General features: G+C 40.1%; 3 protein-coding genes across 9 annotated transcripts; 1 reads left to right on the top strand and 2 right to left on the bottom strand.

Annotated features, from left to right (window-relative positions):
* Positions 1-211: 211 nt before the first annotated feature.
* On the bottom strand, positions 212-3,736 carry taf10 (TAF10 RNA polymerase II, TATA box binding protein (TBP)-associated factor). The gene is made up of 5 exons (XM_089009563.1): positions 3,319-3,736; positions 1,733-1,890; positions 1,466-1,530; positions 1,239-1,353; positions 212-497 (listed from the first exon to the last, which is right to left on the bottom strand). The coding sequence occupies exons 1-5, from the start codon at positions 3,452-3,454 to the stop codon at positions 408-410; spliced, it is 564 nt and encodes a 187-aa protein (XP_088865689.1). The 5' UTR covers positions 3,455-3,736; the 3' UTR covers positions 212-407.
* Positions 3,737-3,773: 37 nt separating this feature from the next.
* LOC148903828 (uncharacterized) lies at positions 3,774-10,235 on the top strand. 5 transcript variants are annotated; one of them, XM_089009521.1, is made up of 14 exons: positions 3,774-3,850; positions 4,232-4,420; positions 4,927-5,011; positions 5,082-5,155; positions 5,258-5,317; positions 6,066-6,173; positions 7,631-7,687; positions 7,773-7,903; positions 8,144-8,198; positions 8,306-8,398; positions 8,523-8,657; positions 8,954-9,055; positions 9,253-9,414; positions 9,754-10,235. In XM_089009521.1, the coding sequence occupies exons 2-14, from the start codon at positions 4,328-4,330 to the stop codon at positions 9,874-9,876; spliced, it is 1,278 nt and encodes a 425-aa protein (XP_088865647.1). In that variant the 5' UTR covers positions 3,774-3,850; positions 4,232-4,327; the 3' UTR covers positions 9,877-10,235. The 5 variants fall into 5 exon arrangements, with proteins under 5 accessions (XP_088865647.1, XP_088865639.1, XP_088865666.1 ...); XM_089009513.1 differs by having other exon boundaries at positions 3,774-3,861; XM_089009530.1 differs by having other exon boundaries at positions 3,817-3,888.
* Positions 10,236-10,389: 154 nt separating this feature from the next.
* LOC148903827 (coiled-coil domain-containing protein 63-like) lies at positions 10,390-22,070 on the bottom strand. Of its 3 annotated transcripts, XM_089009481.1 has the most exons (16): positions 21,967-22,070; positions 21,735-21,874; positions 20,233-20,296; positions 19,824-19,923; positions 19,512-19,701; positions 19,316-19,432; positions 19,134-19,247; positions 18,943-19,010; positions 17,183-17,352; positions 16,094-16,207; positions 15,938-16,020; positions 15,671-15,839; positions 15,276-15,454; positions 15,081-15,166; positions 11,344-11,426; positions 10,390-11,246 (listed from the first exon to the last, which is right to left on the bottom strand). In XM_089009481.1, exons 3-15 carry the CDS (start codon positions 20,270-20,272, stop codon positions 11,348-11,350), a joined length of 1,509 nt encoding a protein of 502 aa, XP_088865607.1. In that variant the 5' UTR covers positions 20,273-20,296; positions 21,735-21,874; positions 21,967-22,070; the 3' UTR covers positions 10,390-11,246; positions 11,344-11,347. The 3 variants fall into 3 exon arrangements, with proteins under 3 accessions (XP_088865607.1, XP_088865617.1, XP_088865625.1); XM_089009491.1 differs by having other exon boundaries at positions 21,735-22,062; XM_089009499.1 differs by lacking the exons at positions 21,735-21,874; positions 21,967-22,070 and adding an exon at positions 21,013-21,083.
* Positions 22,071-22,456: the final 386 nt, after the last annotated feature.

Raw genomic sequence — 22,456 nt, 5'->3', positions numbered from 1 at the left:
AGTGTCCTTTACAGTTTTGAAAGGCACATTATTAAAATAAACTCTGGAAACGTATACAATAGCAGTGCTCACGTGACGTTACGGAATTGGCTCCTATAAGTGGATCCCTATTAAGAGCCAGTCATTCACTTCATAGAACCGGCTCTAAGAGCCGGTTCTGGATTCAGCTTCTGGATTCAGTTAACGATGCAAAAACTCGAGAGATCCAAAAGCGGTTTCGTATTTAAGGTTTTATTTGTACAATCGAACACATATTTGCAAACAAGAAAAAATCAAAGATGTAACCACAAAAATAAAGAGTAACTTCAAATTTTGTGTTAAAGCACTGTGATTGAAAATCAGCAATTTGACAAACAAATGATGTTGGCCAGAAATTAAAACAAGCGAAAGCAAAAGTAGCCTGCATTCTATGTAAAGTAGTAGGGCTTCTTGACATTGACGCCGTATTCTGAAAGTGCAGGGGCCAAGTCCTCCATTGTCAAAGTGTACTTCTTATCCTAGAAATAAAAAGAAGAAAACAGAACAACAATGTATCAGGAAGGGAACAAATCCATATAGATATGCAAATACAGTTAAACCTCAGTTTTTGAACGTCTCGGTTCTAATACCATTCGGTTTTCAACCAAAAATGTCATATTTTTTATGCCCCGGTATACAACCGAAATTTGGTTCTCAACCAAACTGAGTGCATCTGAATGCATCACTCGACTACCCTCCGCTTTCTTATACGTCACTTCCTGACCGACGCATTAATGTTGATTTATTTTTGCAAAAATGCAGACATATTTGGTTAAGATTTCCTGAATAGTATGATTTTAAAGCAAGCAGAGGATGGTTTGAAAAGTTAGTGTGCCCTGTGTTTGCCTAAAGACAGCTGGGATAGGTGCCAACACACCCCGTGGCAGACAGATAGAGAGCTTTTTATGCAGATCTTGATGTTGTTGATGTTAAAAATTGGTGAAAATAAAACATTATAGTTTGTTTTTATGGAATTTTACACATGACCTGCTCTATTATTAAGTTTTTATCCGGGTTATGCTGTGAAATAGTTAAAAAGTTGTTTTCTAGACTGAACGGATTACGATTTTTTACATTGATTTGAATGGAAAGTGGTGTTTCGGTTTTTGAACAAATCGGTTTTGAACAGGTTTCTGAAACGGATTATGGTCAAAAATAGAGGTATCACTTTATTTTCATTTTTAAGAGATGTGGGAGGACATGAGGAAATGGAAGGAGACCTTCGCCTTGCTCCTTGAGCTTCCAGATGCAGTCCCCTTCATTTTACAATACTGCAGAGCGTCATTGGCGATGTCTGAAATGAACTTCTGCGAGGCAAGCGAGATCAAACGGATTCTGCGGAGGACGAAAAAAAAAAATATATATATATATATATATTTGATTTCACGATGCGTTCCAACATCCCACAGTGAATGTTTAACAATTCCCAGAACCAAGAAAACCATACATTCTTGGATCAGATGCTTCAAAGCCTGCCCGGTTGAGATAGTAGCCTGTCACTGCATCGGGAATCTGACAAAAAACAGAAACAAGTGTGAATCCAAACCTGAGTGGCACAATACTCTGCATTGACTAGAAAATCTCAATTTGGATCATCAGAAAACTGCATGTCTCCACCTCATGTCAATTGTTATAAAAGCTTTATTGACCACAACGAAACAACTATTGTGTGTTATTGTACGTGCAGTATGAAAGGCGAGAAAGCAAGACTTGCCGTGGGAGTGTACTCTTCCAGTTGCATGACAAAGTCAGCCAGTGGGGTTGTGGCGACGGTAGGCTTTACATCTCCGTTGGTGATGCCTCCTGGAACATAAACTCCATTGGGCACAGACGAGTCTGATGATGATGTCACGGCAGGGGTCGGAGTCGACGCTGTATTATTAACAGAGATCCAAAAGAAGAAATGTAATCCACTGCATTATGAGATTAAGTAAATCCAAATGATTGTATTTTTTTTTTTGTAAAAGTTACTGCTCGCCACCCACCATCTGATAGCTATTCGATTAGATTAGGCAATGTGTAGCAACGTGATGTAAGACTTCTGCAGCGGTCTGACGTGCAGGTGAGAATGTTTATCAAGCAGGAGAGTAAAAATGTCCAGTAGCCATCCTAACCAGAAGTCCAAACCATACATGAAGACATTGTGAAATAAGGGACACATGGCATGAATCACGATCACACTTTTTAACTGAGCTTTCCAGAAGGATGCTTTAACTGAATCGGTGCAATGTTTTATCGTAAATGTAATAACGAATAAAGTAGTTCGTCTGTGTAAACTCAGTCGTACAGGAGTGGTCTATCGATGAAAAGGTTTCTTTAGCCGTCATCTGTACTTCTTTGAAGGTGTAGGATGTTTTGCTTCTTATCCAAGATGCTTTGTCAGTGAACTAAAGTCTTTTGCTGGTAGTTTACTCCCTATATATATCCCTACTGTCCAGACGTGGCGGTGCCAGACTCTGCTATGATTGGTCCCTGGTCTCAGGTTGCGGGGAGCAGATACCAGAGCAAATGGGGCAATCAGGCCAGTCGTAGACCTCATACTCAGGCAGGACAATAGAAGTAATCATTCAGGACAATAGAAGTAATCAGGGTAGCCGCAGGGAGTAGTCCTCTGCTCCCCCCAACCTGAGAGCAGGGACCAATCATAGCAGAGTCTGGCACCGCCATGTCTGGACAGAAAGGATATATATATATATATATATATATATATATATATACACACACACACATACAGTAAAGTCTTGTTATATCGAAATCGGATATATCGATAGTCCCGGTTATATCGATACTATTTCTATGCACGCACGGAGAAAATTACATGCAAACAGGGTCGGATATATCGATAGTCCCGGTTATAGTGTCCGAAACCTTCAAAGAACGTCGATGAACAAAGTAGTTCGTAACTCAAGGTTACGTCTGTGTAAGTTCTCAGTCGTACAGGAGTGGTCCATCGATGAGAAGGTTTCTTCAGCCGTCATCTGTACAAAAGTGAAGGTTTCGGACGTTTCGCCTCCTATCCAAGAGGCTTCGTCAGACTTTAGTTCGCTGACGAAGCCTCTTGGATAGGAGGCGAAACGTCCGAAACCTTCACTTTTGTACAGATGACGGCTGAAGAAACCTTCTCATAGATAACTCAAGGTTACACGAGATCCATAAAATGAGACAAAATACACATTATTGGATTAAATATGTCATCTAGTCTCTAAAAAGAACTATTATTCGTATGTTTGTTTACGGGTTGAAAAGCAAACACAAGTCAGAGTTCTCAAATTTCCATAGTATATTATCAATATCAACTACCGTTGCTGGTCACTACGGGGTTGTTGCCGACGTTGCTGGTCGCATTCTCATTCACGATACAGTTGCTTGAAGTTAAAGAAGTGGTGGCGTTAGACGAAGCTCCGGTGGTGGACTGGTTCGTGCTGTCAACATTCATGGCGTTGCCGTTCACCTTTTAGCAGTTTGTGGGGGAAACAGCTTGTAGGCTAGCTAATGCTAAATCTCGGGTAGTATTTTCTTCAAAAAAAAAAGACGCTCCAAATGATCACAAGTCTAACCCCGGATCATTAAAGAGACGTGTGGATTTAAAAATTCATCCGTACGCCACTTTGGAAATTTATAAAAACAAACGAAATGCGAAATTGCGAGCTAGGTAGCATCACAGGCGGATGTTTGTAGGTAACAGGACTTGAGCGCTCTCACGCCATTGCACAAATTGTGTCACGTGACCTTCGTAGTAGTGTGACGAAGTGAGCCGAAAATACCCGAGTGCGCCATTTCGTCGTCTGGGGTTTTCTTAACAGCGAGTGTCGTCCCGAGCGCTATTCCTTCGGTAAATCAACGGTAATCGTTTATTTGACTTTACTAACGGTTAGTTGATATTCCCAAAACAATTTATTGTGTAGTGTGTTCAAACTAAAAATAGCAAATATATTTATAAATGTGTATTTATGGTGTATATTTATTATGTACCGTTCATTTGTCGTGACCAAGCATTTAGTTTAAGTATAAAACAAGATCTTAATCAACATGTAAAAAAGTAAAAATTTAATGACAGGACAATTTTAAATGGAATGATTTATAAATATTGTAACAATTACCAACATCCCAAGCAAACCTCACAATTCTAAGGATTCATAAAACGCGACAAGGCGGGGCTTGTGACTGACTATCCGAGACAAGTTACAGATTGACTGATTGTGTGGTTATTCAGGAACACAACGCAAAACTCCAAAGGGACACCGAGACTTGAGGGAAAAAAATCCGACTTGACGAGCACAGACGAGTACGAAAGGTTGTCGACGTCATTATGAGTCCACTTGTCAGGGTCATCGTGGTGGGTGCAGGTTGTCGAGGAGAGATCTACTCCCGCTATTCCATCATCCACCCTGACCGTGTGAAGGTAGGCCAATTGACAAACCTGATTATTTTATTATATTTATTTTTTTAATATAGAGGTGCGAATTTGATAACTACTCTCTCTGTCCAGTGACAACAATGCTGTTATTTTCTGATTTGTTCTTTATATTCATCTCTATGAAGAAATAAAATCACATTCACGATTTCCAAGCACCAAAAAAAGTCTAAATATATTTGACATCGGTAAAAATCCAATGAATCTCAATATCAATAGTTAATTTCTGATAACTGCAACATTCCAGGAGTCTTACATCACGTTGCTACACATTGTCTAATCCCAATGTCTCATCACTGGTGAGTGATTTTCCCCAAATACTCACGTGATTCTTTGGAGTCTTCATCTGCCAAAGGGGCAAGAAAAATAAATCAATTGTGAATCTGTTTATTGCCTCCAATTTCATGACATCCGAGATCAACAAGAGCGGGTACTGGAGCCTGCAATAAATGTTAAAAGCTGCAGTTCTGTGCAGTATTATGACATTATTCCAGGTTGTTGGAGTCGCTGATCCCAGGAAGTTTGCCCGCACCAAATTCCAACAATTGTACGACATTGCAGAAGAGAACCTGTACGAAGGTGAGTATGCAACACCTTAAAATTCTGACAGCGATGTGCCTCGTTCCATTTTTAATCTCGCCTTTCCTAGACTGGCGCATTTTAGCTGAAAGAGAGAAGTGTGCCGATGCCGTTTTAATTTGTACTCCAGACGTCCTTCATAAGGTCAATATTTAAGACTAATATCATCCATATTGACTTGTCTTCCCACAACCTTGTTGTCTTTTTCTGTGTGCGTGTGTTTGTGTGTGTGTGTGTGTGTGTCAGGAGCCTACAGTGGCGTTTGCGAAGAAGGGCTACCATGTTCTTCTGGAGAAACCAATGGCCGTGAGTGACAATATGGTTGGGGAAAAATAACATGTCACTGTCACGGTTTGCAAGTTGGTGATGGCGGTTGGGGATCCCAAAAAGCAGGCACGAGGGAGCAGGAGATTGTGTTTGACAAATTGTATTAAAATAATGTCAGCAGGAACAAAATCTAAAACATCGAAATCATCTCAACAGAAAAAATACAAAGTATCAAAAGAAAATCAAGAGTAAAAGTCCGCCAAGGTTAATTAAATAAACACATGCATAGCATACAATGCATACAATTGCATACAACAATGACCCAACAGCAAATGGTCATGCCGGGAGTCCTTTTGAGTGTCACTGATCGGGACGACCAGCACCTGTGCAGGTGCAGGCAGGGCCGACAGCGCCACCAGTTGGTCTCCAACCAGATCATGACAGTCACGTGTATGACAAAGAGATGTTGAATGGTATGTTTTTGCAGTGCATGACAAAACTCAATACAAGTCGGATTTGTTTAGATTTGAATCACTCTTCCAATAACAATGTTTGTTCAGATGATAAATAACAACACCTGCCCCTATTGCGCAATCGCGACTACAGTAATCCCTCGTTTTTTGCGGTTAATGGGGACTAGGATGCTTTTTTTCCCTTGATAAACAATCCTCGATGCACTAAAACTGCAATAAGTGAACCGCAAAGTAGCGTAGGATCACTGTACTCTCATCCCGTTGCATTTTGCCGAAATGAAAACGTATTCCTCCACACCTCTTTCTGAGTTTAGACGACGGCCGAAGACTGCATCGAGATTGTGGCGGCGTGCCTGAAGAGCGGCGTGATGCTATGCGTGGGTCATGTTCTACGATACGATCCTTATATCTGTAAGATAAAGGTGATTCGATTTTTGCAATTTCCCTCTCTTAAAAGCTTTCTTAAATGTATCTGTGTCTTGTCGCCTTGAAAGTAGATCCTAATAAACTGTCAAACAGTGGCGGGCCATGGATTTCATCTCTAGGCCTTCAGTAGTGATTCATCTGAATCAATCCAGACTGAAAAAAGGGTGGTTGTGATGACCTGCAAGCCCACTAGAGGGTACCATTAGCCAGGAAATAACTGACCGAACCTTCTTCATGATGTCCATTTTTTCTTGAAAAGTCCGCCTTTAAAATGGCTTTTACAGTCTATCTGCCATCAAATCCATTTCTTCTTCTCCTTCAGCCATTGTGGCTTGTATTTTGTTTACGACGTCTTTCTTTCCTTTCCTCTTCCTTTCATAACTTTGCTGCTGTCAAATGTAAATGTCTCATGCGAAACGAATAAAGGTACATCCAATCCAATCCGAAATGTATTATTATTATTATTATTATTATTATTATTATTATTATTATTATTATTATTATTAAAACTACTATTAAATCAACACAATATATTAGCTGATGCAGCTCGCTACCGATACGGTGTGCTAGCTCTGGCCAGTATGCTCTTATTACTAGCCGTTAGTGACTCACGGTTTATGATCAGAGCTGTTTTCGCAGACTATGATTGGCTAGTGAGTAGCGAATCATAGTTTGCAAAAACTCTAACATTAACCAGCAACCCCTTTTGGGTTGCTAACTCGAAATCTGATTGGTTAGAGTCTTAAATGCAGGTAGATTTCTGACCTTGGTAACATTTGATGGCTGAAATGTGATTGACCGGGTTGAGTGAACGCTGGTGCGTGTGGCTGCCGCTGCTTACCCACAAAAAAATATCCTGACTGTAAAGTGTCCTTGAGAGTTTTCAAAGGCGCTTATGAATGGAATGTATTATTATTATTATTATTATTATTATTATTATTATTATTATTATTATTATTATTATTATTATTATTATTATAAATGCTTCAATATGAAAACACACATATGGAAGCAGTGCAACAGGGGGAATGTAATGAATGGAAGCTGAAAGGCAATTTGGAATTATTTAATAAGAATTCATGGACAAAAATTAATTACAATCAGTCCGTGATTCAGATATTTTTAGGCCAGCAGAGAAGGCTTTGCAGGCCTTGACGGTCCGCCGCTGGTCAAACAGTTTGGCAACTTGGGTGGGACTAAATGGAGCTAAAATGGCTCAGGTCCTTCTCAGGGTAAATAATTACTTTTATGACCGACTGGATAGCTTGATGGTGTTTTGACATAATTGGAGAATACATCATATCAATTATCATTAAACAGGCAAAAGCTAAGAACAAAAATCACTTTCAGTATAGTTTGAATTCATTTCTTCATATTCCTATTGACATTTTCCTCCTAAAATACCTTTAATGTATTTTTAAAATGGCAATCAAATTGTGTTTTTTTTTCCCAGGAGTTGATTGACAACGGTGTCATCGGTGATGTGATCCACATCCAGCACTTGGAGCCAGTAAGTAGGAATCAAGTGACACTTAGCCAAAATATGCAAAGATATATTTTCGTACACGCACATGCGATTAATCTCTTTTTTTCAGGTTGGCTTTTTTCATTTTGCACATTCCTACGTTCGGGGAAACTGGAGGAATGAAGCAGAGAGCTCGTTCTCTCTTCTGGCTAAATCGTGCCACGACATTGATCTGATCTATCAATGGGCCGGATCACGCAGGTAAAACTTTCCAACCAAAAAGTGCTACAAGGCTCCATACTTGGCACCTCCGTGTTCAGAATTCTTGGTCAGATTAGGTTTACTTCTTTTTTTATTCCTAAACCGACGACACCTGGTTCTATGACAAAGCCTCAACTCATTCACACCAAGCAGTATAATATCGCTCATAATGTTATGGAGGGGAGAGATTTTGTTTTCAATCCAAAAAGGAAGGTGTGACATTGCGGTTTGTTCTTGCAGGTGTATGAAAGTGACGTCGTTTGGTTTTGTCAGCCACTTCAGTCCAGAGAACAAGGTACCGGTATTGTCTTATGTTCTTTTTTATTTTGAGGGGAGCTTCAACTCAATGAATTTTTGGATAATATTTGAAAATATTTCTGGACCTGAGACATGTCGCATCAGCCAGCAGGGGCCGGTGATCGTTGCCTGGACTGTTCTGTCGAGGACACCTGTGCTTACTCTGCATGCAAAATCTACCTGGACAGGGTCAAACAGGTGATCACTGTAACGAATGTGGTAGATTTTGATGGCCTGATCTTGCTTTATTTGTATTGTATTGTATTGTATTGTATTGTGTTGTATGTTTATTTATTTATGTCCCCCCCCACCACCACCTTAGGGTTGCATTGGCCGGTCGATGTCCGATTTATGTCCCGACAATTTGCCAGATATCGAGACTATATCTGAGGCCCTGAGGAACGGACCATATGGCAGATGTGTCTACGAATGTGACAATGACGTCTGCAGTAACCAGGTTCAAAGATCTCAAATTTTAAATGGCAATATAAAATACAATACAATACATATTGATTTATATAGCGCTTTAACAACAGTTGAAGCTGTACCAAAGCGCTTAACATGGACAACTATCCTATACAGGAAATAAAAAAGTCACAAAGATAGTAGAAAGCACCAGGAGTAAAACGTAGATGAAGTCTTAGTACGTAGTTTCTACGATGAAGTTTCTGGTAATGGATACCCGCTCAAAATCAAAAATATTTCTTCTTACCCCACTGATTATTGCCATTTTTGTTGTCGTTTCTCTTGCAGGTTGTGAACATGGAGTTTGAAGGTGGCCTGACCGCAGCCTTTTCGATGATGGCTTTCACCGAAGATATCTGCAAACGAAAAACAACCATCTACGGCAGCAAGGTACAAAGTGGGACTCACATCTGGCCTCCACAAAATGTTGAATGTCTTTCACCTAGACCGTCATCACTTTCAAAACCGGAAAAGACTGAGTCACCATTAATCGCCCATTACAATAAAATGAGTCGTGTGTCACATATTCGTTCATTTGTAATGAATGTATTCATCCTCCAAATGAACAACCCAATGATACTTTTCAGGGCGAGTTGTCATTTAAAAACGACGAGATCCGGGTGTTTGACTTTCTCACCCAAAAAGCCACCAATTATATGGTGAGCGTGGATTGCCCTGAGAACTTTAACCTGTCTGGACATCGACGAGCTGATTACTACTTGATGGACTCGTTTATTTCTGCTGTGACTGTGAGCCTCTTTTGATTCTTCAAAGTTATGTAATCTTGATTTTTTTTAAATTAATAAACCAAATAATTATTCAACCAACTAATCGATGAATAATTGATCAGTTTATTATTCCACGAATTAATCGATTGTTATGTATGTATGTATGTATGTATGTATGTATGTATGTATGTATGTATGTATGTATGTATGTATGTATGTATCCTGTGACTGTGACTGAAGTGACCTTGAGAGTTTTGAAAGGCGCTTATAAATGAAATGTATTATTATATTATTATCATGGCAGAACCGATTGCCTTGTTGAAAGATGCAAAAACAGAGCTTTTGTTTTTGTGCTAACAGAACAATGACCCATCCCTCATCGCCTCTGGTCCAGAGGACACACTGCGGAGCCACTTGCTGGTGTTTGAAGCGGAGCGATCCCGACGAGAAAGAAGGGTGGTTCACTTTGACTACTCGGAATGATTTGCGAAGGTTGTAGAAATTATTTGACTTTAGAAATACCCAAGAATCATGTTTGCGGTGGGGTACACTTGTCATATTTTGGAGTGAATTATTTCATCTTATTCTGTGATGAATGACCACATCCATAGTACCCGTGTTCATGATGCTTTTGCATTTCATTTAGACAAATATTCCAATTATTCACAATGAACAATAAATTTAAAAAAAAACTGAAAATGATCCTTTTGCTGTTTTTCTTGAACTCTCACGTCTTGCATCTTGCGTCTGCTGTGTAAATACATACAGTGAGACCTCAACTTCCAAACACCTTAACTTACAAACTTTTCGTCTTACAAACGTCAAATTTATGAAAATTAAACCTTATAATAAGCACTATGTTCATAATACACACCCACCACTGCTGGCGGAGTGATCTTCGGCGGAAGCACACGACCGAACAGCACCAGAGGTTAAGTTACCAACAGTCCTTATGGAAGGTGACTCTCCTTCCATAAGCCATCAACGACCATCAAAAAGGTAAATAAAACTTTATTTTACAGCAGTTTATTTCTTTAAGTACAGTCGTCAATGAGCCTCTCTTTCCAAACAGCAATTCCCTTTGACCTTCGACCTCCAACGCCATTCCATCAAGCCATAAATGACCATCACAAATGTAAATAAAGTGACTTTATGATACAATTCAGTGTATTTCTTTCATTACAATACAATAGCACATTTATTATACATAGAATAAGGTATGTTGTGTGTAGTTTTAAGGCTTATTTAGTTGAAAAGCATATTTTATGGAAACCCGGGAATGGATTATTCCCATTTTAATGGTTTCCTATGGAATTTTTTTTTCGAGATACACACTTTTCGCCATACACACTCTGTCTGGGAACCAATAAAGTTCGCAAATTGAGGTCTCACTGTATCTACATTTGAATTAAAAAGGATTAATTGAGGTCAACATATTCATCACCATCGACTGTTCCATTGCCTTCCGCTCTCCTCGAAGTTAAGACTGCAAGCGCTCACGACCCAATAAAAATGCTTTGATAGCAGATTGACGGTTTCATTTCAAAGTTCCAGAGTCTTTTTCGCAGTCCACATTTTGAGGATTTATGCTTCAACCTGGGGGAGGGCCCACGGCCAGGAGAAGGTTAATCTGTGCAACCCCACCTGTGTAAAAGACCGCATCAAATCCAAAGTGAAAGTGAACATGTGCGTGAAAGCTGCAGTTGTCCCCATGGAAACATCTGCGCATCGGGACCAGCCTCGTGATTGGCCATCATCTGAGTATGACTGGCGAATGCCGAGCAGCTCATCGTGAGTGCATATTCGATGCACAAAACAGAGCCCTGGTCATCGTGTCTTGTTTCTCTCTGACTCTGAAGACAAACATCCAGATTTTAGGGAGGCCCCTAATGTAACGCCATTGCAAAGAAACATCCGCTTTCCAGTCAATGATTGTCGAAACGTACTCACCCACTCATGGGCTGCTGAGGGAAGCCATTCTGTCATTTGCTCCCTTGCTTGCCGAACGACTGCTTTTCCGCGGTTTGTCCTCACTGCAGATCACATCATGTACCTTGGTTTAATCTTTTTATGAGAATGATAAATGAGCATATATTTGATCCGCATTTTAGGCAATAGTAGCAGAGTAGTGAAAAGTACATGATAGGAAAAGGCAAGTGTAACAAGTGCAGCTTCCTTCCAAAATATACAATATAAGGAATTTATCAGCCTGTGGAAATGGAGGTGGCCATACGAGGTCGCCATTTTGTGCCTCTTTTTTTTGGGTGAGAGATTCCCCCCCCCCCCTCAAAATGGCACAAATAAATTCTTTAATCGATTGCAAACATGTATGCTTTCCTCTTCAGAACTATTTGAATCATATTCATAACTGGATGTGTAAAAAGAAAGCATATTCTCTGAATCTGAAGCCATTGTTTTGATTCACTGGCAATGCAAGACGTCTTGGCGTGACGTCACAAACAGGGGGCGGGAGTTTCTGAAAATGCCCAATTCGCAGCTCAATTTTTTTGCAGATTTTGGACACTTTAAGTCATTTTTATTGGTGTTTTACATTTGACTAAAAATATCATACTGAGTGTTTTGGGTATTTTAGATGCTATAAAACGTTTTCCTGATGTCAGTTAAGAAAGAAAAAAGTGACGTCGGTTGTCCTTTAAGCTATCATGTTTCAGTCTAATAATAAATATTCATGATTGTATCTAGCAGATGATAGGCCCTATCCAAAGTGACATCACTCCTGTTGTCTATATCTGATCGGGACACGCTCTGCCAACCGCTCTTGTCTTTCTCTCTTTTTTGGCTTTGCTCTCCCCTCAAGAACATTATCTAGCTGCCTGATGAACAAGTATTCTTTTTTGTAATATCACTTTGCTTCCTGCTGATTTAATATTTAGACTACACAAATGAAGAAGTGAACCAGGAAGAACGAGATTTAACCCAACAACCATCTACTTTGTGAAATATATTTGTACATATACACATCACACAACGCCATATTGAACGTCACAATCAATTCCATTTATATACATTTTTTTGGGTCAGTGGTTTGAATTCTGGAATTTGAGGCACATTTTAAATTGTAATTTGTTGAGTTTTGCTCTAGAAATGTTACTATCGTTGCATCCGTCTGTGTAAGCTCTCAGTCGTACAGGAGTGGTCCATCGATGAGAAGGTTTCTTCAGCCGTCATCTGTACAAAAGTGAAGGTTTCGGACGTTTCACCTCCTATCCAAGAGGCTTCGTCAGCGAACTAAAGTCTGACTGGTCGTATCGGCCCCATTTATATATCCCTAATGTCCAGACATGGTGGCGCCGGACACAGCTATGATAGGTCCCTACTCTCAGGTTGGGAGGGGCGGGGGACCCCTCCCTGTGGCCCCACTGATTGTTCCTACATTCCTGACTAACGATTGGCCTATTACCCCCACTGCCCCCGGTATCACCTCATCAGCATAACGACCCTCATCAGCATTGCGAAAGTTGCCTAACCTGTTTTGCCTGAGCAGGCTATTGTATGAACGATCCAAATTGAACCTCACCCCACCAGACCGATTTAACGAAGGATTTTGTTGTTTTATAAGAATCGCTTCTTTTACGCCCCTTTCAAACCATCTATGTTCTTTCGCTAAGATTTTAACCTCATTGTCGTCAAATGAGTGGTTGCTAGCTTTTAGGTGCAAATGTACTGCCGATTGAGGCCCACTAGTGTTATCCCTGCGATGTTGATAAAGTCTTTTTTTGAGAATTTGTTGAGTCTCCCCAATGTACTGCTCTTTACAATTTTCATTCTTACAATGTATGGAATAAACTACATTACTTTGTTTTTCATTTGGTAGCCTATCTTTTGGATGCACTAATTTTTGCCTTAACGTGTTTATCGGTTTGAAATAAGTAGGAATTTTATGTTGCCAAAGGACTCTTTGTAATTTTTCAGAAACTCCTGCAATGTACGGTACTGCTACTCCTCTCCTTTTTGAATCTTGAGAATTATTGGTTTCGTTAGCTATTCTTTCTTTCTGACATTTGTTGAATGACCACTGAGGGTACCCACAGTTAGTGAGTGCTCTCCTGATATGTTTTGACTCCTTTTCTCTACCTTCAGTGCTAGTTGGTATTAGTTTAGCCCTATGCTGGAGGGTTCTGATAACTCCTAGTTTATGTTGTAAAGGGTGGTTAGAGTCAAAAAGTAAGTATTGGTCAGTGTGCGTAGCCTTCCTGAAGACTTCTGTTTTTAGCGCTCTGTCCTCTTTTATAATTACTTTACAATCCAAGAAGGCTAGTTGGTTCTCTTGAATGTCCTCACGAGTAAATTTAATGTTGAAGTCTACAGAGTTGAGGTGATCTGTGAAGGATTGAATTTCTTGTTTCTTAACTATGACAAAAGTATCGTCCACATATCTAAACCAGTGTCTAGGTTTTGTCCCTGGGAAGGATGTGAGGGCCTGTTTCTCCATCTCTTCCATGTAAAGATTAGCCACTATGGGTGAAACTGGTGAGCCCATAGCACAACCATGAATTTGTTTATAAAATTTTTCCCGAAATTGAAAATACGTAGTATTAAGGCAGATTTCTAATAATTGGCAGATGTGATCCGGTTTAAGTTTGGTATCCAAGAGGCTTCGTCAGCGAACTAAAGTCTGACTGGTCGTATCGGCCCCATTTATATATCCCTAATGTCCAGACATGGTGGCGCCGGACACAGCTATGATAGGTCCCTACTCTCAGGTTGGGAGGGGCGGGGGACCCCTCCCTGTGGCCCCACTGATTGTTCCTACATTCCTGACTAACGATTGGCCTATTACCCCCACTGCCCCCGGTATCACCTCATCAGCATAACGACCCTCATCAGCATTGCGAAAGTTGCCTAACCTGTTTTGCCTGAGCAGGCTATTGTATGAACGATCCAAATTGAACCTCACCCCACCAGACCGATTTAACGAAGGATTTTGTTGTTTTATAAGAATCGCTTCTTTTACGCCCCTTTCAAACCATCTATGTTCTTTCGCTAAGATTTTAACCTCATTGTCGTCAAATGAGTGGTTGCTAGCTTTTAGGTGCAAATGTACTGCCGATTGAGGCCCACTAGTGTTATCCCTGCGATGTTGATAAAGTCTTTTTTTGAGAATTTGTTGAGTCTCCCCAATGTACTGCTCTTTACAATTTTCATTCTTACAATGTATGGAATAAACTACATTACTTTGTTTTTCATTTGGTAGCCTATCTTTTGGATGCACTAATTTTTGCCTTAACGTGTTTATCGGTTTGAAATAAGTAGGAATTTTATGTTGCCAAAGGACTCTTTGTAATTTTTCAGAAACTCCTGCAATGTACGGTACTGCTACTCCTCTCCTTTTTGAATCTTGAGAATTATTGGTTTCGTTAGCTATTCTTTCTTTCTGACATTTGTTGAATGACCACTGAGGGTACCCACAGTTAGTGAGTGCTCTCCTGATATGTTTTGACTCCTTTTCTCTACCTTCAGTGCTAGTTGGTATTAGTTTAGCCCTATGCTGGAGGGTTCTGATAACTCCTAGTTTATGTTGTAAAGGGTGGTTAGAGTCAAAAAGTAAGTATTGGTCAGTGTGCGTAGCCTTCCTGAAGACTTCTTCGTTGCATCGCAATTATTTTGACATGGTCCTTGTATGTCACGTCTAGTATTGATTTAATGAAGTCATGAATAAGACCTACTCGGGTGGCGGGGTTGCAGCGGCAGGCGTGTTCCCCTTCCCTCGAAATTGATCCGCTATGGAACCAAAGCCATCGTTAGTGAGGTCCTGATGGGGGAAAAAAAAACAATAACCTAAACAGTAATATTGAGCATTGACTAGCTTAAAGCGACAATGAGTGAACAGCGGAAAGATTGCGAATGACAAGTGCACATACACACTGTGTTAAGCTCTCCTGGAAGAGAATGATGGACTGCAGATTTAGGAGATTGTTGACTTTTTCCTCCACCAGCTTCAAGCAGGTCATCATGTGCTCATCCAAGGCTCTGTCGGAAGAGCTCAACGTGCTGGACATGTCCGTACTTTCACAGCAAATGTCAAGTAACATTTGGACGCCTGGAAAATAACAACACGGGCATAATTAACTGATGGATCATGTATTTGATACAAAGACACAGGTGGGAAAGTAGAATTTTGTTGCATATACAGTTCTTCAGTTATCTCTCCCTCCATTTTCTGTGCGACATATGCCCACAAGGGTAACGCGTGAGGTGGACTTTTAATCAAATAATTTTACAACACACCATCGAATTTTCAACTGTTCCGCTATACCTTTTTTAAGGCTGTTTACGATATTTTCCAGGAAGTCTATTCGCTTTTCGTAGCCACTCAGCTGCTCCTCTGTACTTTCTTCCTTGGTGGTAATGGCCGCCTGTAGAGCTTGGCGGTCCTGACCATGCTCTTTTTGCTGAGTAACAAAGAGCTCACTCTCCTTGTGAAGCTTCAAGTGGGGACAAAAACGAACGCCATGTTAAGTCCAATGACGACCCAACTGGATTTTTCCAATGACCCCGTTTTGAATACGAGTGGAACTTAAACCTCAGCGATCTGCTGTTTCAGGCCCTCCACGTGCCAGTGCTGATAGTTGATGAAGCTCAGTAATGAATAGTTCTCCTCCTCCACTGATGAAAAAGAAAAACCACAAATGACTTTTCACTCCTGTGATTGTTAACCATTGTTGAATTTTGACCTTACTTCTTATGAAGTTTTCCACCAGTGTGTCAAGGTCATTCTCGCCCGTCTCAATCAGGATTTTCCTGATGGTATCTTCCAGATGGGCCAATTTCTGGAGGTGCTCTAGAAGATCCTCTGTGAACAATATTAAGTATTCAGCCTTAGACTTTTATATTTATATATATACAGTCAAACCTCAGTTTTCGAACGTCTCGGTTCTCATCCCATTCAGTTTTCAACCAAAAATGTCATATTTTTTAAGACCCGGTATACAACCGAAATTTGGTTCTCAACCAAACTAAGTGCATCTGAATGCATCACTCGACTACCCTCTGCTTCCTTATACATCACTTCCTTAGATGTCACGTCTTCCTCATTGTCTCTTTGTGACCGACGCGTTAATATTGTTGTTTTATTTTTGCGAAAATGTTGACATATTTCGTTAAGATCTTCTGAATAGTATGATTTTAAAGCAAGCAGAGGATGGTTTGAAAAGTTAGTGTGCTCTGTGTTTGCCCAAAGACAGCTGGGATAGGTGCCAACACGCCCGTGGCAGAAAGATAGAGATTTTTATGTATAGATGTTAATGTTGATGTTAAAAATTTGTGAAAATAATAGTTTGTTTTTATAGAAGTTTTTATCCGGTTTATGCGATGAAATAGTTAAAAAGTTTTTTTCTAGACTTTGAACAGATTAAGATTTTTTACATTGATTTTAATGGAAAGTGCTGTTTCGGTTTTTGAACAAATCGGTTTTCGAACAGGTTTCTGAAAAGGATTATGGTCAAAAACCGAGGTATCACTGTATACTGTATATATTTTTGGGGAAAATATTAATGAAGGACAATTTGAAAAAAATGCGAGAACTATTCAAGTGTGTCCAAATCTGGTCCTTGAGGGCCCCTGTCCTGCATGTTTCAGATGTCTCCCTCCACCAAATCAGGCTGATCATTTGAATCACATGTTTCGGAGATGGGATATGTTAAAAAGGCAAGACAGCGCGCTTTGTAGACCGTAGCTACGCATGTCTGCGTTAGACAAACAAGTGCATGTTTATGTGACATTTCTAAACTATCGCTCCTTCCATCCTTCTAGTAGAGTAAAAGTTCACCTTTCTCGCGGTCGCAGCCTTCGTCGCCGGCATTCTTGACATTGACCATTGCCTCAAGGTTGCAGTGTGTGGCGATTTCATGCTCCAGGTTGGTTGTCGTTTGAGTGTACTGAGCTTCGAACTGAGCCTTTTGCTCCTTCAGCTTCTTTTGCTTGATCTGGATTGCAACGCTAAATGTCGCCACAGTACAGTCAGTGAGTGAACGGTTCAACACTTATAGTCAAAGGACAAAAAAATTAACTGATGTTCGTACATGGATCCATTGGAGGGCGCCATGTCACATTTTCTTCATGTGAAAAATGAACCTCTAATGTCCAATTTTTTGAAGACCGGTGGAGCCCTTTTACGTTTTTTTCAGTCACTACCATCACCTTATATGGCAAGATGGGGATACCTCCATGCTGTCTTTCTGAAATTTTGCCTGTTTTGTTTGTACGGGGTAACGATTCAGTTAAGATTTCCGGATAGATGTGTACATACAGGGATGCGTCTGAGAAATTTTAAAAGTGGGCCAGTTGGCTCCCATACGTCTGAAAACGGGGCCAAATTCTAAAATTGAGGGGCCCGATTTAGCTAGATTGCCAAAGTATACAAAAGTAATTGAAACAAACCAAAATACATACAACAGAGCATGATATTTCTAAATTGCAAAAAAAAAACTATTTGATTAAAATCTATTTTTCTAATATAAAAACAATTTTAAATCAAGTCAAATAATTTATTAAAATAAAGAAACCTTTTCTATTTTCTTTAGTTACAACACAATCAATCCCATGCTATTTTGACATTCTACGGTGTTACAGAAAAAAACAGAACAGACCTAGCACAATACTTCTTACTAGCGAGTACTTTAACCAATTTCTTTGCTTTTAAGATTTCCAATGTGCTGCAACAGCTCGGAAATAGCTCCCATTAACCACTAAATTCAAAACATTAACAGCAGTTTGCTTAAACAAATTGTCACTACCCTCCGTTGTTTCTTGAAAAACGACAATGTGTTTGTTTGCTGCTTGTTTTTAATATCTTTTAGAGTTTTACTCCTGTCGTCTTGCTCCATATTGCAACCCTCTATGTCGATGTCGTTCGCTGTAAATAATGTTTCATTCTAATAAATAATAAATAAAAACAGAGAGCATGCCAACTTGATGCAGGTGGCCCTCTTTTCTCCAAGGGATTGATGGGCAAGTGAAGCTTCATGAAACACCTGTGGTGGTGTTTGACGCTCGAGATGGCCTTTGTGGTTTAAAAATGCAGTGACATTATAATACAGTTCAATTGCAGCAACCTTTGTATTTAAACCAAGACCACCATCTGAAGGAGTAAAAAAATATCACAAGTGCTTCATGAAGCTTCGTTTTACCATCACTACTCTAAGGACTCCTTGCTTGCCCCACATTCACCAAACACTGATTTTAGGTCAGGTGAAGACTCTAAAATGGTCTAAATGGTTAAATTGTGAATGTTTCCTTGTCTACATGCAAATTGGTGTAGACTGGTAACGAGTCCATGATGTATCTCACCCCTCACCCAAGCTCAGTTGGGAGTGGCTCAAAGGACACATTTATGGGAGGAAACATGTGTGGACACACATAGTACATAAACTATCATCATGATCATATTTATCTCGAGTCAAAAATAGTTCCTTCATTTACAATGAGGAAAAAAATGCAGGGCAACTTACGTCGGCTCATATAATGGCTCAAGTGGTTAAAAATGGCTCAATGCAAAACAAATGTACTGAGATTTAAAAGAGCATTCACCTGGCATTGTTAGCTTTCGTACACATCGCGCTCAAGTCGGAAATTTCCTTGCGGATGGCTTGCAACTCCTGCAGAAGACAACATGGGCGAAATCAAACGCACGTTCGTGCTGTTGCAACCTCGAGCAAAGGAGGTGAGCTGGAAAATGTATTTCTAAGTAACATTTCAACAGGAGCATTCACTGGGCAGACCTTTTTCAGTTGAAGCTGTATTTGCAGGAACTCGTTCTTTTCCATCTCCAGAAGGTCCAGTTCTTTCTTTAATTGCCCGTTCCGAATCATCAGCTCATTGAAGCATATGTGACCCTTTTAAAAGAAAAAAATCAGGACTTTTTGCACCTTTGAATGAGCGACGCGAGGAATGAAGCACGAACCTTGTACAGTTTGTCCTCTTTTGTCAAGATGTCTTTTATGGAATTGTCTTCACATTTTGTGTTATGTGGTGCGGTCCCCCCTCTCTGCGCGACCAACTTCCTCTCCCATTCCAAAATCTGAGAAGCAAGCAAATGGTGTGTTGGTGTGACACTGTATAGCGTGAAACGGAATTATTTTTAGCACAACCGTTCTCACCTGCTTTTTAAAAGACACCAGTTTGGTTTTGTTTGCGAGTAGCTCCTCCTCTATCCTTTCTTCGCTGGACAAAAGGCTATCGAGATCTTGCACGGCGCTGACTTCTTTCTTTTGGTTCGAACTACTCTGAGCGATGGAGAGGATGTGTAAGAGTTCATCATGTTCAGATTGGAGCCTCTGGATCTCTCTGCTACTCAGACAAGGAGAAAAGCAAATAGACATGCACTTTAAGAGCAATGGTTATTTATGTTTTGGTGGGGCATGTTCATGAAAAACAATCAAGGACTGATTAAAAAAAAGTAACCCACTTGCCTGTCTTTCAAAAGGAGGCTTTGAATTTTGTCATCGTATGCTTGCTTGTCCTTTACAGCTTGACGGAATTGCAGCTTCAATTTGTGCAGGTCATTTTCAGCTGCGATTGAGAAAGAAGAACGCAATTTACACAATAAACGTTTATATTCCGTTTCATGTGAGAGAGGGTAAAAAATGTCCTTCACTACAGGTACAAGTTACAATAATGTACGTCATAGTTTTGTATTTTCAGGCCACGAAATATGTTTCCAATATGTAAAAGTCAAGTCTATTTTATGAGCATGGAGGGAGACTTGAAACCCTCATGATTTTATGTTGTTGGTCTAGGTCACAGTGGAGTTTTTTTTTTTTTATCTGGCAGCTTGTTTCTCAGCGATAACAACCACCAACTGTGCGTGATGTCACTTACGATTTTCCTCCTGTGACCGACCTCGGGCAGACCGTTTCATGTTTCATGAGAGTACGCCTCCAGTCTAAGAGAGAACATAGCAGTTGATAAGATTAAAGTGATTACAAAAAAATGAGAATATATGATTACATTAATAGCACATTTACATGTGATTATTTTAGTGTGACTAACGCAGGGGTGTCAACATACGGCCCGCGGGCCGGAGCCGGCCCCCAAGGAGGTTTGATCAGGCCCGCAGGATCATTTAAAAGTGGAAAAAAAATGCAAAAACGACATGGAATTGATATTTTTAATGAGGTTCAATTCAAGGATTGTCCACAAGAGGGCAGAGTGGTACTTAAAGTGGTTTCGATCAACGTAGAATAATAATAATAATAATAATAATAAGTTTGATTTATAAGAGCCTTTCAAAACTCTCAAAGTCACTTTACAGTCACAGGATAAATTTTTCTGTGGTGTGAGCAGCGGCAGCCACACGCGCTAGCGTTCATTCAACCCGGAAGTAACTCAAATTGATAGAAAGCTAGCTAATATATAGGTAATTTGGTTATTTATTGCATGTATGGTATCATTTTAATGGTCCGGCCCACTTGACATCTATGGAGGCCATATGTGGCCTACCATCTCAAATGAGTTTGACACCCCTGGACTAACTATATATACAAATTGGAGCCGTTCGGCAATTTTGTATACCTCTTATCTTCATTAGGGTAATGAGCGAGTTTGAGTGAATCTTCGGTTGGGAGGGGGAGTAAGGTTTAAATCAAAATTCACACTCACATTCACACCAGAGAGGAATTTGACCACTTTCAAATGATCCTGCGGGCTCTTCAGTGTCCAAGAAGAGGTGAGAGTTGCAGCAGGCAAAACACTACAACACCACTGCCCACAAAGCTCTAAATGTCTGACAGTTCCTGGCCCAGAAGTCCATAAATCTTCGACTCAACCAACCTGGCTCATGATTTTTTTCTTTTTCTCAAAATCCATTAAGTCATGCAGGGAACAACATGGTCCTGGTGACAACAACACAATATTGAATCCTGGAATAGTCCTTCCAGGAGTTCATGAATGATTCACAGAGAGAATGCTTGAAAAATATTTTGGACTCCAGGGGTGTTAATTCTATGTTTTGTCTGGCAACTGTTTACACACACTTTGCAAACTGCCCAATCAATATATTTCAGTTTGCGTGCTTGGATTTGGATTTGCCTTTATTAGTCTCGCAGTGGAGAAATTTACATTCAGATTTGTCATCATATTCCTATCATAGATCGACTATATTGATTCTTTACGATATACCAACACCATAATCTCCCAATTTACTTGGAATATAGAGTAGAATCATAGATTTGTACAATTAGTTCTCAATTCTAACTCTCCTATATCTATCTGGTTATTTATGTAGCTCTTTATCTAGCTATCTAACTAGCTATCTAACATATAATGTATATTTAAAGTTTGGTTTAATTTTTAAAAAAATCGAGAATTGAGATGTGTAAAACCTGAGAATGCTGCTTTGTCTCCCCCTGCAGGTTAGCTGAGGTTGCTAGCTCACGTAGCATCACGTCCAACTGTCCACTGAGAACACGTCCGCCGAGTCATTGTAGTGACGTCAGGCTAACGTGAAATTAACGGGGGTCGGCTTCAATAAAAAAACAAACACAAAATAAAAACATTTCAAGTTACTTGTTAACTTTTGCGTCGCAATGGCGGATTGTGTTCTTGTTAGCTCACGTCGTACGTCGACGGAAAGTGAAAGTCGATCATGACCGCGGTCGTCATGTCCAAACTCTGGAGCTGCGCCTGTCGTGACGTTCCGGGCGAGCTGTGCGCTTACTTCCGTGTTTATTACATAGCGCGAGGCACTGTGATACAGAGCACGGGGGGATGACGTCATTGGTCACTTTCTTGGATTTACTGCGCAGTAATAAAAGTATTTGTTTCTTTTGTGCTTCTTGCGTTCTTTCTGTCTGTCTATCTATCTATAGTATGTCTTTCTTGTTCATTCTCTAACCACCTAATAACCAATTAACCAACCTTCCTACCTCGTGCTACACTTTTCTTACAAAGAGGCCTGTCAATTACCTGGCAAGAGACAAATTGATTGTGAATCACTCGAAGGTGTTCTCCAGTCTACAATAACAATCTCGGATTATTCCACAGGACGAACTCGAGAGGGCGGGACATTCGTATAACGCTAAGAGCTGATTGGGTAATGCTACAC

This window comes from Hippocampus bargibanti, linkage group LG01 (assembly GCF_051943395.1).
Source record: "Hippocampus bargibanti isolate YZ-2025 linkage group LG01, ASM5194339v1, whole genome shotgun sequence".
In the NCBI taxonomy this organism is placed as follows: Eukaryota; Metazoa; Chordata; class Actinopteri; order Syngnathiformes; family Syngnathidae; genus Hippocampus; species Hippocampus bargibanti.
Note: the sequence above shows the minus strand (reverse complement) of the source record. Positions and strands in the feature narration are given on the sequence as shown.